General features: G+C 34.1%; 1 protein-coding gene across 1 annotated transcript; it reads left to right on the top strand.

Moving 5' to 3' along the window:
• Window positions 1-3,689: 3,689 nt before the first annotated feature.
• Window positions 3,690-5,953, top strand: LOC108470595 (cytochrome P450 84A1-like). The gene is made up of 2 exons (XM_017771954.2): window positions 3,690-4,773; window positions 5,005-5,953. Exons 1-2 carry the CDS (start codon window positions 3,832-3,834, stop codon window positions 5,626-5,628), a joined length of 1,566 nt encoding a protein of 521 aa, XP_017627443.1. The 5' UTR covers window positions 3,690-3,831; the 3' UTR covers window positions 5,629-5,953.
• The last annotated feature ends 8,473 nt before the right edge of the window (window positions 5,954-14,426 follow it).

Raw genomic sequence — 14,426 nt, 5'->3', positions numbered from 1 at the left:
GAAAAATAAGAAAATAATAATAATTTTTATTAGTGCTGCCTAAGACATTAGTACTACAAACACTTTTTTCTTTTCTTTTCTTTTTCTTTTCTATGCAGCAAAATTTTTTTGTGTCATCCAATAATTTAAAAAAAATTAAAACGATATTACTGATGTGTCAGGCAACACTAATAAAATTTTATTTTCTCGTATTTACGTTAGAAAATATAAATATTTTTTTAAGAACGGTAGGCAGTATCACTAAAATATTATTTTTTAAACACATAAATGAATAATGATTGGTAAAAAGTTAAGATGATACCGCGAATCAGTTAGGCTGTTGAAAATATCCTCTTTTGGTAAATTAATTTTTTTTTTCATATATATATAAAACCGGAAAATTCTAGAATGTTTTGCTTGTTGGTAAACCAAGGAAATGGTTGATTTTGGTCAGTAAACCAAAACATTGAATCCAAAGTAAACTGGAAACCCGTGGCGAGTTGAACAAATTTAGGTAAAAAAAGTGCATTGTCATTTCTGTTGTTTTAGTTTTTGTGTTTGTGATTTGAGAAAAGAAGGGATTGTGGATTGAAGTGAAAGGGTTGTAGTTGGGGATTTTGACTGCAAACAAAAACTGAAATTGATTAATTTCATGGTGGACACTTACCAAGGGCTGCTGGAACCTTATAGGCCAGCTTTGGGAATGCTGTTGAAATCGAAAGCGATCAACTAGGTTCAAACTACATCAAGTCGCACCTGGCAACATGTTATTTGATTCGCCTTGCGGTGATGTTCCATTTGAGTACGTTTTTAAACTTAATATCGTATCAATTAAGTTGTTTTCTAAGCCTACTCGTCAACTTAAAGGTGTCCTTATAGTATACATCAATTATATTAAACGTATAAAAAAGATTACTAAATATATGAAATAGTTATTGTTTGAAACTTTTAATTTCCTCCTCTCATTTTATGTTTGTTGATAGAGGGAGGAGAGTAGTTTCTACTTTGGCGGATATTCATTTTTATTCTTATCCTTTTTTTGAGTAATTTTCAAGATAATTAATCACATAGGGTTGAAAGCTTATTAAAATATTGTTGAATCATCATTTGAAGGGGCCTATAAGTAGGTTGTTGGTCCACTTCTACTTCAGCTGTTTAGACATTCTTTAAGGATTTTTTATGTATTTGAGAAGCTTATTTGTAACAATAACTTTAATGATGTTTAGTGTAAATATACTTACTCAATAGTTTAGAAATTTTTAATATTTAATTTTTAAATTAATACAAAATTTTCAAAAAAATATTAAATAAGATAAGTGTTAGGTAGGTAATAGAGTTTAACAAGAGATTAACCACTTCGTAATAAAACGATAATGTAAGTGACTAAAATGTAATTTAAGACAAACAAAAGTAATTATTTTTATAATTTACCTTAAAAGAAATAAAATCTCAAAATTAATATATAATTGAGTTAAAATTAATTTAACAAAATCATTAAAAAAATTAAAGAGGGACAAAAAGAAAATAAAAGGAAATATAGCTTTCACTCATAAGATGATTTTTTAAAGAAAAGCTTAAATATATATAAGAAAATAAAAATAAATTACATAAAATTTTAAAATTAACTTCGCTTTAAAGAAATACATTTTTTTTCACTCAAATATAAACCATTGTATTTTTTTGTGGGATGTCATTAGCTGATATTAATTAAAAATATGCATTTCGTTTAGGATATGTTGACATTAAAATATAGTATAGTTTTAAATTAAAAGATGTTGGATAAAAAAGAATGAAAATAATAATTAATTAATAAATATTATAAAATAAAAAGATAGAAAGTAAATAACAAAGAAAATAGGAAAGCAAAAGAGTGTATATTTTTATTGATCAATTAAAATATTTATAAAATTTCTCCAAAATCACTATTTATAGGTGTAAAACCATAAATAAAGTAGAGATGTACATCTACTTAATAAAAAGAAAGAAATAAATTCATCCTTTAATTAATAAAAAAAAAAATGTTAGTATTTTATTTTATTAAATATGAAAAGAGATTATAGTGGGGGTAAATGAGAAATGAAAAAGTATTGAATGAGATAAACTGACACAACAAATGAAATGCTAAAATTCAAGTTTAACTGGGAGTCAGAAATGAAATGAAGAAGAAGAACAGTGACGTTTAACAGATGCTACAACACGCAATCTCTTCACCCTCATTTTCTTAGATTTTAAGTGATTCAATCATAAACAAAATCAGACTAATGTTTTTTTTTTTTCATGTGAAAAATAAAATACGAAAAAATGGTGAGATGAAAACGTCGACGGTTCCAATGTCTAGGGCAGATAGCGATGCAAGTTATAGGTAAGGTCTTGCATCAAATCTCTCACCTTTCCTTTATGAATATCCCTGCCCCTCAGATATTTCCCCTCTATCATTATTCATTTCTTAATTTCCATCTAAACTTTAATCAATATATTTGATTATGATTTCTTTAAACCACATTTAGTTTATTTTTATGTTTTACAGTTTATAAAAATTAATCTTTTTAAGATTTATAGTTATCCTTTTAATAATATTATGTTCAAAATTTAAATTTATATTTTTTAAGAATATAAAATGTCTTACTATAACATTCAACACCTATCTTTAATACTGATTAATCGAAAGTGTTTTTTTTTTTTTGGTAAATAATTCCAGCAAAGAAGTTAAGCCGTCCCCATTCTGAAATGAATTATAATGTGATAAAATCATAAGAACCAGGTGGGGTGTGTTTTTCTTTATGGGAGTAATAATTGTAGGTTTTTTTTTAAAAGATATTTGTAATTGTGGTTAAATTACATAAGATTGAAATTCATTTTTCAATTTGTAGTATAACAATGTTTTATTAAATGAAAAATATGTTAGTATTGTTAATTCTATCTGTAATGAGTGAAGGAAAATATATAAATTAACACCAACACTAAAATCTTAAATTTTACAATTTTATCATTAATCCATTTTGAGATTTTTATCAAATTTAAATTATAAAATTATTGAAAAACATAAATATCCTTACAACAAAAATTTTAGGTTTTAATCTTTTCCTCTTAACTAAGTCAAAGATAAATATATAGAGGAGGAGAGATAGGATAATTTTAGATTATATTTTATAATATATTTAAACTCGCGTCTTTTTATAACTTAAAACTTTGTTGGCAATGTTAAAAGTGCATACATAATATACAACAGTAATTTTGTTAATGTGAGGTTTTCGGCCGATAAAATTGTAATATTAGATTTATTAAATATTAATAATTTAAATAAAAACGTATTTTGACTTCTTTTAAAATTATCTCACAATTTCTTCTTGGGCCCCGAAGGAAGAAATTGATTTAAAATATTTTAAGAAAATTAGGAAGAATAAATTAGATGTTTGGTTTTGAAATCTACGTAACAAACAAATTGGATACGCATGTTTATAAGAACCATATATAGAAATTTATGTACTTCCAAATTTTTAGTATTAATTCCCCATATGGTTATGTATACATATATATGGATCTTAATAAGATTAACTCTTTTTTTCTTAAAAGAAGGTGAATTATTATTTCATGTTCCCACCTTTTTACTTATTTTATTACAAGCCAAGTCTTTACTTTCACGTGCAAATCACAACATATTTTATATTGAAAAATAAATCCATAAATAATAGAGCTAGCCAATCACCAATGTGCATGTGCATATATAATAAATATTATATATTTCCTACAAGAACATGCTCAACAACCTGTATAAAACCCCCCTTAATATCTGACAAAAAAAACTAGCAACATTCCAAGAGTTGCATATTTTGTGAACACACACACATATTCATGTCTCTAAAACAAGCCATGGATTTTTCTTCGATACAAACCATGGAACCATTGCCTATGGCCCTTCTTTTCGTTATACCTTTCCTTCTCTTATTAGGCCTCATCTCTCGGCTCCGTCGAAAACCATTTCCTCCAGGACCCAAAGGGTTGCCAATTATCGGCAACATGATGATGATGGACCAGTTAACTCACCGTGGACTCGCCAAGCTCGCTCACCAATACGGCGGCATATTTCACCTCAAGATGGGGTTCCTACACATGGTGGCCATTTCAAACCCCGAGATGGCTCGCCAGGTCCTTCAGGTTCAGGACAATATATTCTCCAACAGGCCAGCCACCATAGCCATTAGTTACCTGACGTACGATAGAGCCGATATGGCTTTCGCTCATTACGGGCCGTTCTGGAGGCAGATGAGGAAGCTCAGCGTCATGAAGCTTTTCAGTAGGAAAAGAGCCGAGTCATGGGAGTCGATAAGGGACGAAGTGGATTCGCTTGTGAAAGCTGTTGCAGCCAACACGGGGAAAGCCATTAATATGGGCGAGTTGATATTTAACCTTACGAAGAACATCATTTACAGGTCAGCTTTTGGTTCTATCTCCCAAGAAGGGCAAGACGAGTTCATTAGGCTCTTGCAAGAGTTCTCCAAGCTCTTTGGTGCTTTCAATATCGCGGATTTTATTCCTTGGCTCGGTTGGGCCGATCCTCAAGGCCTCAACACACGGCTAGAGAATGCTCGTTGTGCATTGGACAAGTTCATTGACACCATCATAGACGATCACATCGAGAAGAAGAAAAGGAACGGTGACGGTCCCGATGATGGTGACACCGACATGGTTGATGATTTGCTCACTTTTTACAGTGAAGAAGCCAAAGTAAACGAATCAGAAGATGTACAAAATTCAATCAAATTAACCAGGGACAACATCAAAGCCATTATCATGGTATATATGATTCCTTTGAATTTTATATTAGGGTAGTAAATTACAACTTTTACAATTTTGAAGGGATTAAAATATCATTTACTTTTTTGGGACCAATGCCGCTGTCCCTTTGGTGCCCCCCTCCCCCGCTACTTAATATACATCAAAATGCATGTCATTGTCAGTTTCTTTATACGAATATAAACACATATACACATATGTATAGTTCTGAGTGAGGAGATGGATTTTCAGGATGTGATGTTCGGCGGGACGGAGACGGTGGCATCGGCGATCGAGTGGGCCTTGTCGGAGCTAATGAGAAACCCAGAAGAAATGAAGAGAGTCCAACAGGAGCTGGCGGAGGTGGTGGGGCTCGACCGCCGTGTGGAAGAATCCGATTTCGATAAACTAACCTACCTGAAGTGCACACTGAAAGAAACCCTCAGGCTCCACCCTCCGATCCCCCTCTTGCTCCATGAAACGGCAGAGGACGCCGTGGTGGCGGGGTACCAAATCCCGGCGAAGTCGCGCGTGATGATCAACGCTTGGGCCATTGGCAGGGACAGAAACTCATGGGAGGATCCTGATAGTTTCAAGCCATCCAGATTCTTGAAGGAAGGAGTCCCGGACTTCAAAGGCAGCAACTTCGAGTTCATCCCGTTCGGGTCGGGCCGCAGGTCGTGTCCGGGTATGCAACTCGGGTTATATGCTCTTGATATGGCGGTGGCTCATTTGCTCCACTGTTTTACGTGGGAATTGCCTGATGGAATGAAACCGAGTGAATTGGACATGAGCGATATTTTCGGACTCACTGCACCTCGGGCGAACCGACTGTATGCGGTGCCAAAGAAACGCCTCGTTTGCCCACTCTTTTAATGGAACTCTAAAAAATCAAAACAATTCCATTGAGTCTTGAATTGCAACTTATGCAGAGTAAACCCGAGGAATGCCGAAGAAGAAGGTGACAGAGGTGGCTTTAACAAGTTGGAATTTTGTTTTTCTTTTATCATCATCAATATAATCAATATTATTATTACTATATATTTGGGGCAAGATTTTAAAAAAGGAAAAATGCAAGCGAGAAATTGGATTCTCTCGTTTCCTGTGGATAAGATTCTGCTGCTCATTTGAATTGTGTTGAAATTTGTCATTATTTTTGTTCTCAATAAACAATGTGAAAAACCATTTGATTTGGATCAAAGCATCAGAAAAATGGAATGCTATTTGGACTAGTGTAGAAATGCAAGCACAAGTGTTCCTTTTTATCTTCTATAGGAAACCTTTCAGTTATTTATGTTGACGCTTTTTAAGGTAAAGGTAAGGAAAAAATAAATAGAGGGGTTAGGTAAACCAATATTGTCACCACCATTTTAATCTAAACATTTCCATGCTACCAAAAACATTTTCAAATTTATTTTATGACTCTGAATCTAAACTTTTATATAATAAGCTTTCAAATTGTATATATATATTTTAAAATTTTACATAAAAAATATAAAATAATAAAAATCCCTCATAATAATATTTACTTAATTTTTTAAAACCCAATTAATGAATCACATTCAACTTAACCAGACATTAATAAAATTCCATAAAAAAATAATATACGAATTTAGAAATAGTTATAGCAATTTAATAACCTAAAAGAGCAAGTACTTTAAAATCCAAGATTTAATTATTTGGTAATCCTAACATATTTTTATTCATATTCCTTGTAGTTTTTTTAATGTAAATTTATTTAATAGATGATAGTTATGTGTCTGTATTACATAAAAATCCTTTTAATTATTTATGGAATATAGGTAAATATATGTGAAAACTCCATTAATTCCAAAGTTGAGAAGGCATGAAATTGATGGTAGGTAGGCTGGTAGATATTAAAACCAGGGTATCATCTACCAAAATTGGAGATGCCAAGTGGAATTCTATTTCTTACGAGTGGTACTCACCAATGCCTCCACCTTCACTTTTTGCTCCTTCTTTGCTTTATATCCACATGATTGTAATATTTTTAGGTGAGGCGGAAGTGGACGACCAAAATACTCTTATCTCTCACCATTTTCATCTTTTATATATATATTTTTTAAAAAAGTATGGCATTTTTTAGATGGGTTAATTACTTAAATGTGTTGATTTTAAACAAAATTTAGGATTGTAGGTCTTTTTTGAAAAGAGAAGACAAAAACTCTCCAGCAAAAGGCATGAGGTGGCAGCATGGAGGTTGAAAGTGTGCCCTTATCAACTCGCAAATTGAATCTGTTGAAAAGTCAAAAATGGTGGGTGGTGGGAGGTGCAATTGGCACCGAAAGAAAAAAAGTGGCAAGCAACTTGTTTAAAGTTGAATGGGATAATTGCAATTTTGGTCCCTAATTTTTTAGGCCATTTGCAAGTTAGTCCCTGAGCCTTAACTATAAATAGGCCTAACCATTTCTCATTTCAATCATCCCAACCAATCTTTCTCTCTTAGTTTTCTCTCTTCTCCCATTTGAGAATTCTTAAGGAATTCTATTTGTTCGTAATATTTTGGAGATAGTAAAGTTATCATCCGGTGTTAGTGCCCGGGGCGTAGGTATAATTTACGAACCTCGTTAAAATTCTTGTGTTCTTTCTTGTCCTATTTTTCTTTCAATAGTTGAGGTATAATAGTAGTATTTAATTGTCCTATTAAATTACGATAGAAAGAATATTCGACTAAGGAAAGACTTGGTATTTAAGAGATCCTTGTGATCCACCTCTTCCCCACGAATTGAACTTTGTGTGATTTTTAGTACAATAATTTACACGCTTCGACCTATTGAAACAACAAGTGGTATCGAGCCAGAAGGTTAATCGTAGTATGCTCTGTGGTTGCGCTTAAACCGATCTTCCACATCGAAAAGATTTCCTTAGGTATATTGAAAGATTATGGAGAAAAAGGTCGATGTAGGAGCTTCAACATCGCCTATGTGGACAAGACCGACAATTGCAAATGCAAGATTGGCCGTGGAGATCTTTGATGGCACGGGCCATTTTGGTATGTGGCAAAGTGAGGTTCTAGATGCCCTTTTCAGCAGGTCTAGACATTGCCATTGATGAAGAGAAACCAGATGATGTACAGGAGAAAGATTGGAAGGCGATCAATCGGTTGGCATGTGGCACAATTCGATCATGCCTTTCTCGAGAGCGAGGTACGCTTTTTCAAAGGAGACTTCTACAAATAAGTTGTGGGTGGCACTTGAAGAAAAATTTTGAAGAAAAACAGTCAAAATAAGCTCCACTTGAAGAAAAGATCTGCTTTCGCTTCACTTACGCCCAAGTACCACAATGAATGATCACATCACCAAATTTAATCGCTTAGTCACCGATTTGCTAAATATGGATGAGACATTCAAAGATGAAGATTTGGCTTTGATGTCTTGTTGGGGTCACTTCGAGGAGTTTGAGTTCCTAGAAACTACTCTACTTCATGGCGGAGTGATATATCTCGAAAGCGAAGTCTCATGCGGCCTTATACGCTTATGAACAGAGAAAGAAGGACAAACGAAAAACTCAATCGAGATCTGAAGCTTTAGTAGTCCGAGGTCGTTCATACACTCGGAAGAAAACTCGAAGGGAGATCAAAGTCAAAATCCGACTCGGAAAGATGAATGTGCCTTTTGTCATGAGAAAGGCCACGGAAGAAAAATTGTCCAAAGTGAAGAATAAGGAAAAGTCTGCAGAGATGCTTGTGTTGTAAAGCATGATACCGGTGACTCGAACTATCATGGTTGCATCATCATCGTCATTCCATTCGGATGAGTGGATATTGGATTCGGGTTGTACCTATCATATGTCCCTAACCGGAGTGGTTCTCGATTTAGTAGAACTAAATGGAGGAGTTGTTTATATGGGCAATGACAATGCTCAGAAAGCTGGGGATAGGTTCAATCCAATTAAAGAATCAAGATGGATCAACCGAGTTCTAACGATGTTGATGCGTGCCCGCTTTGAAGAAAAATCTAATCTCATTGGGAGCCTTGGAATCCAATGGTTCGATTGTTACTATGAGAGATGGGGTTTTGAAAGTGACATCTGGCGACTTGTGATATTGAAGGGCATCGGAAAAATAACTTGTATTACTACCAAGGTAGTACAGTTATTGGAGCGATCATTGCAGCTTCCAAGAACAAAGAATTGGACTCAATGCGGTTGTGGCATATGAAGTTGGGACATGCCGTGAAAAATCCTTGCAAATTCTGCAAAGCAAGGATTGTTGAAAGGTGCAAAGGCTTGCAAATTAAAATTTTGCGAGCATTGTGTTCTGGGAAAGCAAAAGAGAGTGAAATTGAAGATCGCTATCCATAATACAAAAGGTATTTTGGAATATGTTCACTCAGATGTGTGGGGCCTTCCAAAACACTTTCGTTGGGAGGAAAACACTACTTTGTTACTTTTGTTGATGACTTTTCCGAAGAGTTTGGGTGTATACCATGAAAACTAAAGATGAAGTGCTTGGAGTTTTTCTTAAATGGAAAACTATGATCGAAAACCGGACCGGCAAGAAAATCAAGCGGCTTAGGGCGGACAATGGAGGGAATATAAAGTGATCCGTTCTTCGATGTGTGCCAAGAGTATGGTATTGTTCGATACTTCACGATTAGGGATACACCACAGCAGAATGGAGTGGCAGAGCGTATGAATCGAACATTCTTTGGAGAAAGTTCGATGTATGTTGTCCAATCTTTGGGTTGGGCAAGCAATTTTGGGTGAGGTCGTGACATACTGTTGGCCATCTTGTTAATCGCTTGCCATCATCTCGCATTAGAAAGAAAAACTTCTATGGAGGTATGGTCTGGAAACCGGCTCATGATTATGATTCCTTACATGTGTTTGGATCCACCGCATATTACCATGTGAAGGAGTCAAAGTTAGATCCGAGGGCAAAGAAAGCTCTCTTTATGGGAATCACTTACGAGTGAAGGGATTTCGTCTTTGGTGCTTAAGCACAAAGAAAATGATCTGTGAGATGTTACCTTTGATGAATCATCACATTGAAAAGGTAGCAGATGAAGATATTCAGACAAGCGATACTCCACAAAGGTGGAGTGTACTCCAAAACAGTGGAGTTTGAGCGGATGGGGATTTGCCCAGTTAATAAGTCTAATTCTCCACCACAATGGAGGAATTAGAGGTTGAAGAGGTTCGACCCAAGAACCATTAAGTACACTGAAACCGATTGCAGCTTGCAAGGCCAAGGAGAGAAATTCGTAAACCCGCCGATTCTCGATATGGTGGCCTACGCCTTCCCGTTGTTGATGATGATATTCCTATCACTTATCAAGAAGCAATGCAAAGCTTAGAAAGTGATAAATGGAAAAGCGCCATGGATGAAGAAATGCAATCTCTCCGAAGAACAATACTTGGGAGTTGGCGCAATTACCGAAAGGTAAAAGGGCAATCGGATGCAAGTGGGTATTCAAAGAAAGATGGATCTCCTAGCAAGAAAGATGTTCGCTACAAGGCAAGGTTGGTAGCTAAAGGCTACGCTCGAAGGAGGAATTGACTACAATGATGTATTTTCCCTGTTGTGAAGCATTCCTCCATTAGAATTTTGTTGGCCTTGGTAGCACAGTTGAATTTGGAGCTAGCTCAACTTGATGTTAAGACGACTTTCTTGCATGGTGAGTTAGAAGAGAGATCTATATGACTCAAATTCAAGGATACAGATGTTTGGTGGTAGAAATTGGGTTTGTAAGTTGAACAAATCGCTATATGGATTGAAGCAATCCCGAAGCGATGGTACAAGCGATTTGATAGCTTTATGAAAAGCGTATACACAAGAAGCAAATATGACAATTGTGTGTATTTGCGGAAGCTACATGACGGATCTTTCATTTATCTACTCTTGTATGTTGATGATATGTTAATCGCTCAAGAGCCAAAAGAGATAGATAAGTGAAGGCTCGCTTGAATCAAGAGTTCGAGATGAAAGATCTAGGTGAGGCCAAGAAGATTCTCGGCATGGAGATAAGTAGAGATAGACAGAGAGGCAAGCTTTGTTTGAATCGAAGCAATATCTGAAAAAGGTATTACAATGTTTTGGTGTAAATGAAAACACTAAACATGTAAGTACCCCACTTGCTTCTCATTTGAAACTTAGTGCTCAATTCTCTCCAAAACGAAGAAGAAAGAGAATATATGGCAAAAGTCCCATATGCTAATGCAGTTGGGAGTTTGATGTATGCGATGGTGTGTACGCTGACGACATTTCACAAGTCGTTGGAGTTGTGAGCGGTATATGAATGATCCCGAAAAGGACATTGGCAAGTCAGTGAAATGGATTCCACGGTATCTTGAAAAACCGTAGATGTTGGTTTAATTTTTGAACAGGATGAAGCACTTGGTCGGGTTTGTAGTCGGATATGTTGATTCCGACTTTGCTGGTGATTTAGATAAACGTCGTTCAACTACGGGTATCTGTTTACTCTTGCGAAAGCCCCAAAGAGTTGGAAGTCTACCTTACGATCTCGATGAGTCGTGTCTACTACGAAGCGGAATATATGGCGATTCTGAAGTCATTAAGGAGGCTATTTGGCTTAATGGATTGTTGAAAGACTTGGGAGTTGTTCAAAGTCACATTAGTCTATATTGTGACAATCGAGGCGCTATTCATTTAGCGAAAAATCAAGTCTATCATTCAAGAACCAAGCATATCGACGTAAGATATCACTTTGTGCGGGAAGTCTTTGAAAAGGAAAAATTCTACTTGAAAGATTCCGACAGCAGATAATCCTGCAGATATGATGACCAAAGTGGTAACAACAATCAAGTTTAATCATTGTTTGAACTTGATTAACATCCCGAGAATTTGAGCACCTTCAGTATATGGCGCTCGAGCGCATTTGGAGGCATTACAAAAGATAGCTTTATCGAATTTGGGGAGTTGAAAGAAGTGAAGATGTGATTATCCTAATCAAATCTTCAAGGTGGAGATTGTTGAAAAGTCAAAATGGTGGGTGGTGGAAGGTGCAATTGGCACCGAAAGAAAAAAAGTGGCAAGCAACTTGTTTAAAGTTGAATGGGATAATTGCAATTTTGGTCCCTAATTTTTAGGCCATTTGCAAGTTAGTCCCTGAGCCTTAACTATAAATAGGCCTAACCATTTCTCATTTCAATCATCCCAACCAATCTTTCTCTCTTAGTTTTCTCTCTTCTCCCATTTGAGAATTCTTAAGGAATTCTATTTGTTCGTAATATTTTGGAGATAGTAAAGTTATCATCTGGTGTTAGTGCCGAGGACGTGGGTATAATTTACGAACCTCGTTAAAATTCTTGTGTTCTTTCTTGTCCTATTTTTCTTTCAATATTTGAGGTATAATAGTAGTATTTAATTGTCCTATTAAATTACGATAGAAGGAATATTCTGACTAAGGAAAGACTTGGTATTTAAGAGATCCTTGTGATCCACCTCTCTTCCCTGGGAATTGAACTTTGTGTGATTTTTTAGTACAATAATTTACACGCTTCTGACCCTATTGAAACAACAGAATCATCATCGATTTCATATCCCTTTCCGCTGTCAACCACAGTTGCATGTCCATGATTAGATGTCCCTTTGTTTGTGTAGGTTGTAGGGAGTACAATCTTCGTTCTTGTAAATCCTACGTTAAAACTAATACTACTTGTGGATTGTTATCAGTATAATTTGATGGCATGCCCACGTAAGTGTTTCTAGCATAGAAGATTGACGTTTGGAAGTTGAAATCAAAAGCACTCACGGAATGTCATGTCGGGGTCTCCGAGTTTGGGTTATCAACTAACCTGACTATACGCCAAAGTTGAAATTGATGGCTGAAATCGAGGAATGCCTTCCTATTGATGATTCCGGCATTTCTTGATAGAAGCTTTGTAAAAACGATGTGAAACCACCACACAACTGTGTGGTTGGACTTTTTGCTTCTTGTTCCCGAAACAAATGTACTGAAATTGTTGTCAAACTCGGACCGCTTTCCTCAACATCGACAAAGTGGGCATAAAACTCTAGTATAGCTTTTCAACTAGAGCAATGCCTATCGAGTATCGCCTTGACATCCATGTCGTCTTTGACATGAAATATATCATATCTAATAGGGTTTAGTGACATTAAATATCTATATTTCAATCTCGTAATTCTCCTCTAGCTTGAAGTTGACACTTTCCTTCTAATTCTTGACTAAAGCTCGTACAATTTTATGCTTTGGTTGAAAGTCAATTATGTAGATTGGGCTGATACAAAAATGACCCCAATATCGATGTCACTGTCGCGACGTAAAAAAAATTTTGGTTTGGGGTCGCTAATTGTGGCAATTTATTGAGAACTTTAAAACTGAAGTTTGATTTTTTTTTTTTACATAAACTGAAAAAAAAAAAAAAGATGGGAGTCGCCACCGATCTTTTTTATGGGTATGATCGGACACCTAATAAATTTATTTTCTTTAAAAAGAAGGACGAGTTTAGGTCTACGTTAAATCAGAGAAAAGTAAGGTTCGGAGTCGATTCTGCGCGAGGAAGGTATGAGCACCCTCGTGACGCCCAAAATTGGTATCTTTTAAACATGTGTTGTCTTAATTTTCAAAATGCTAGTTCAATTTAAATTCCAATCGTGATCCAATTTAAAAGACGAGAACTTTCAATTTTGATTTTTGAGAAGGATATACCGTTTTAACACGAGCCATTTAATCCATCCAACATAGCGATGAAATTTACGACTTAACGTTAAACCGTGTATTGCCTCAACTAGTAATTAAAACATAAAAATTATTCATGAAATAAGAATTTGAAATAAATCAAATATGCAAACAATGACATTTTCAAATGAAAATATTAACATAATACTAGAGCAAGAGCAAAACAATAATAATATTTAAAAGATAAATAAAACCAAACATAAACAAATATAAAGTACATTTAGTAATAATAATATAAGGTAATATATACATAAGATAATATGCAAAAATATAATATATGATATATATACATGATGTATGAAAATATAATGCCTAATAGACATATATATGCAATATTACTAAATATATACGTACTAGATACAAATACACATAGTATAATTCAACATATACAATAATATTAGAATACTATGGACAAGGAAAATACATTTATACTAATAATAGTAAAAGATATATATACACCAAATAATAATATAATAAGTAGCAATAGGGAAAATAATAAATACAAAATCAATAATGCAACATACACAAATAATACAAATAAGAAAGGTATATGCATACGGACTATAAAATAAATGTATTAAAATTAATAATAAAAACAATATGGGTAAAATAAATATATACATGATATATACATAATGTGGTACTAAGAAAATATATATATATATATATATAAATAATAGTATTAGAAATCATATAGTATATATAATGATAATATTAAAATATATACATAATATTATATATGAATTATTCATATAATATATATTAAAAATTGACTATTAATACGTACTAAAAATATATACGGGGTAAGCGGCATACACTAATAAATATAATAATAATAACCATGTAATACAATACCAAAAGGTAAATATAATAAAATGATATTAAAATAAAGGTATTAAAAAGTAATATACATATGTATACATCTAACAAGGATATATAATAATAATAATAATAATAATAATAATAATAATAATAATAATAATAATAATA

Source organism: Gossypium arboreum, chromosome 11 (genome assembly GCF_025698485.1).
Source record: "Gossypium arboreum isolate Shixiya-1 chromosome 11, ASM2569848v2, whole genome shotgun sequence".
Taxonomy (NCBI): domain Eukaryota; kingdom Viridiplantae; phylum Streptophyta; class Magnoliopsida; order Malvales; family Malvaceae; genus Gossypium; species Gossypium arboreum.
The sequence above is the reverse complement of the archived record's forward strand: the minus strand, read 5'-3'. Positions and strand labels throughout refer to the sequence as shown.

Excerpts from the sequence above, each read along its gene's own strand:
- LOC108470595 (XM_017771954.2), top strand. The coding sequence starts at position 3,832 with ATGTCTCTAAAACAAGCCATGGATTTTTCTTCGATACAAACCATGGAA. Across the intron at positions 4,774-5,004 it reads ACATCAAAGCCATTATCATG|GATGTGATGTTCGGCGGGAC; the intron begins GTATATATGATT and ends ATGGATTTTCAG.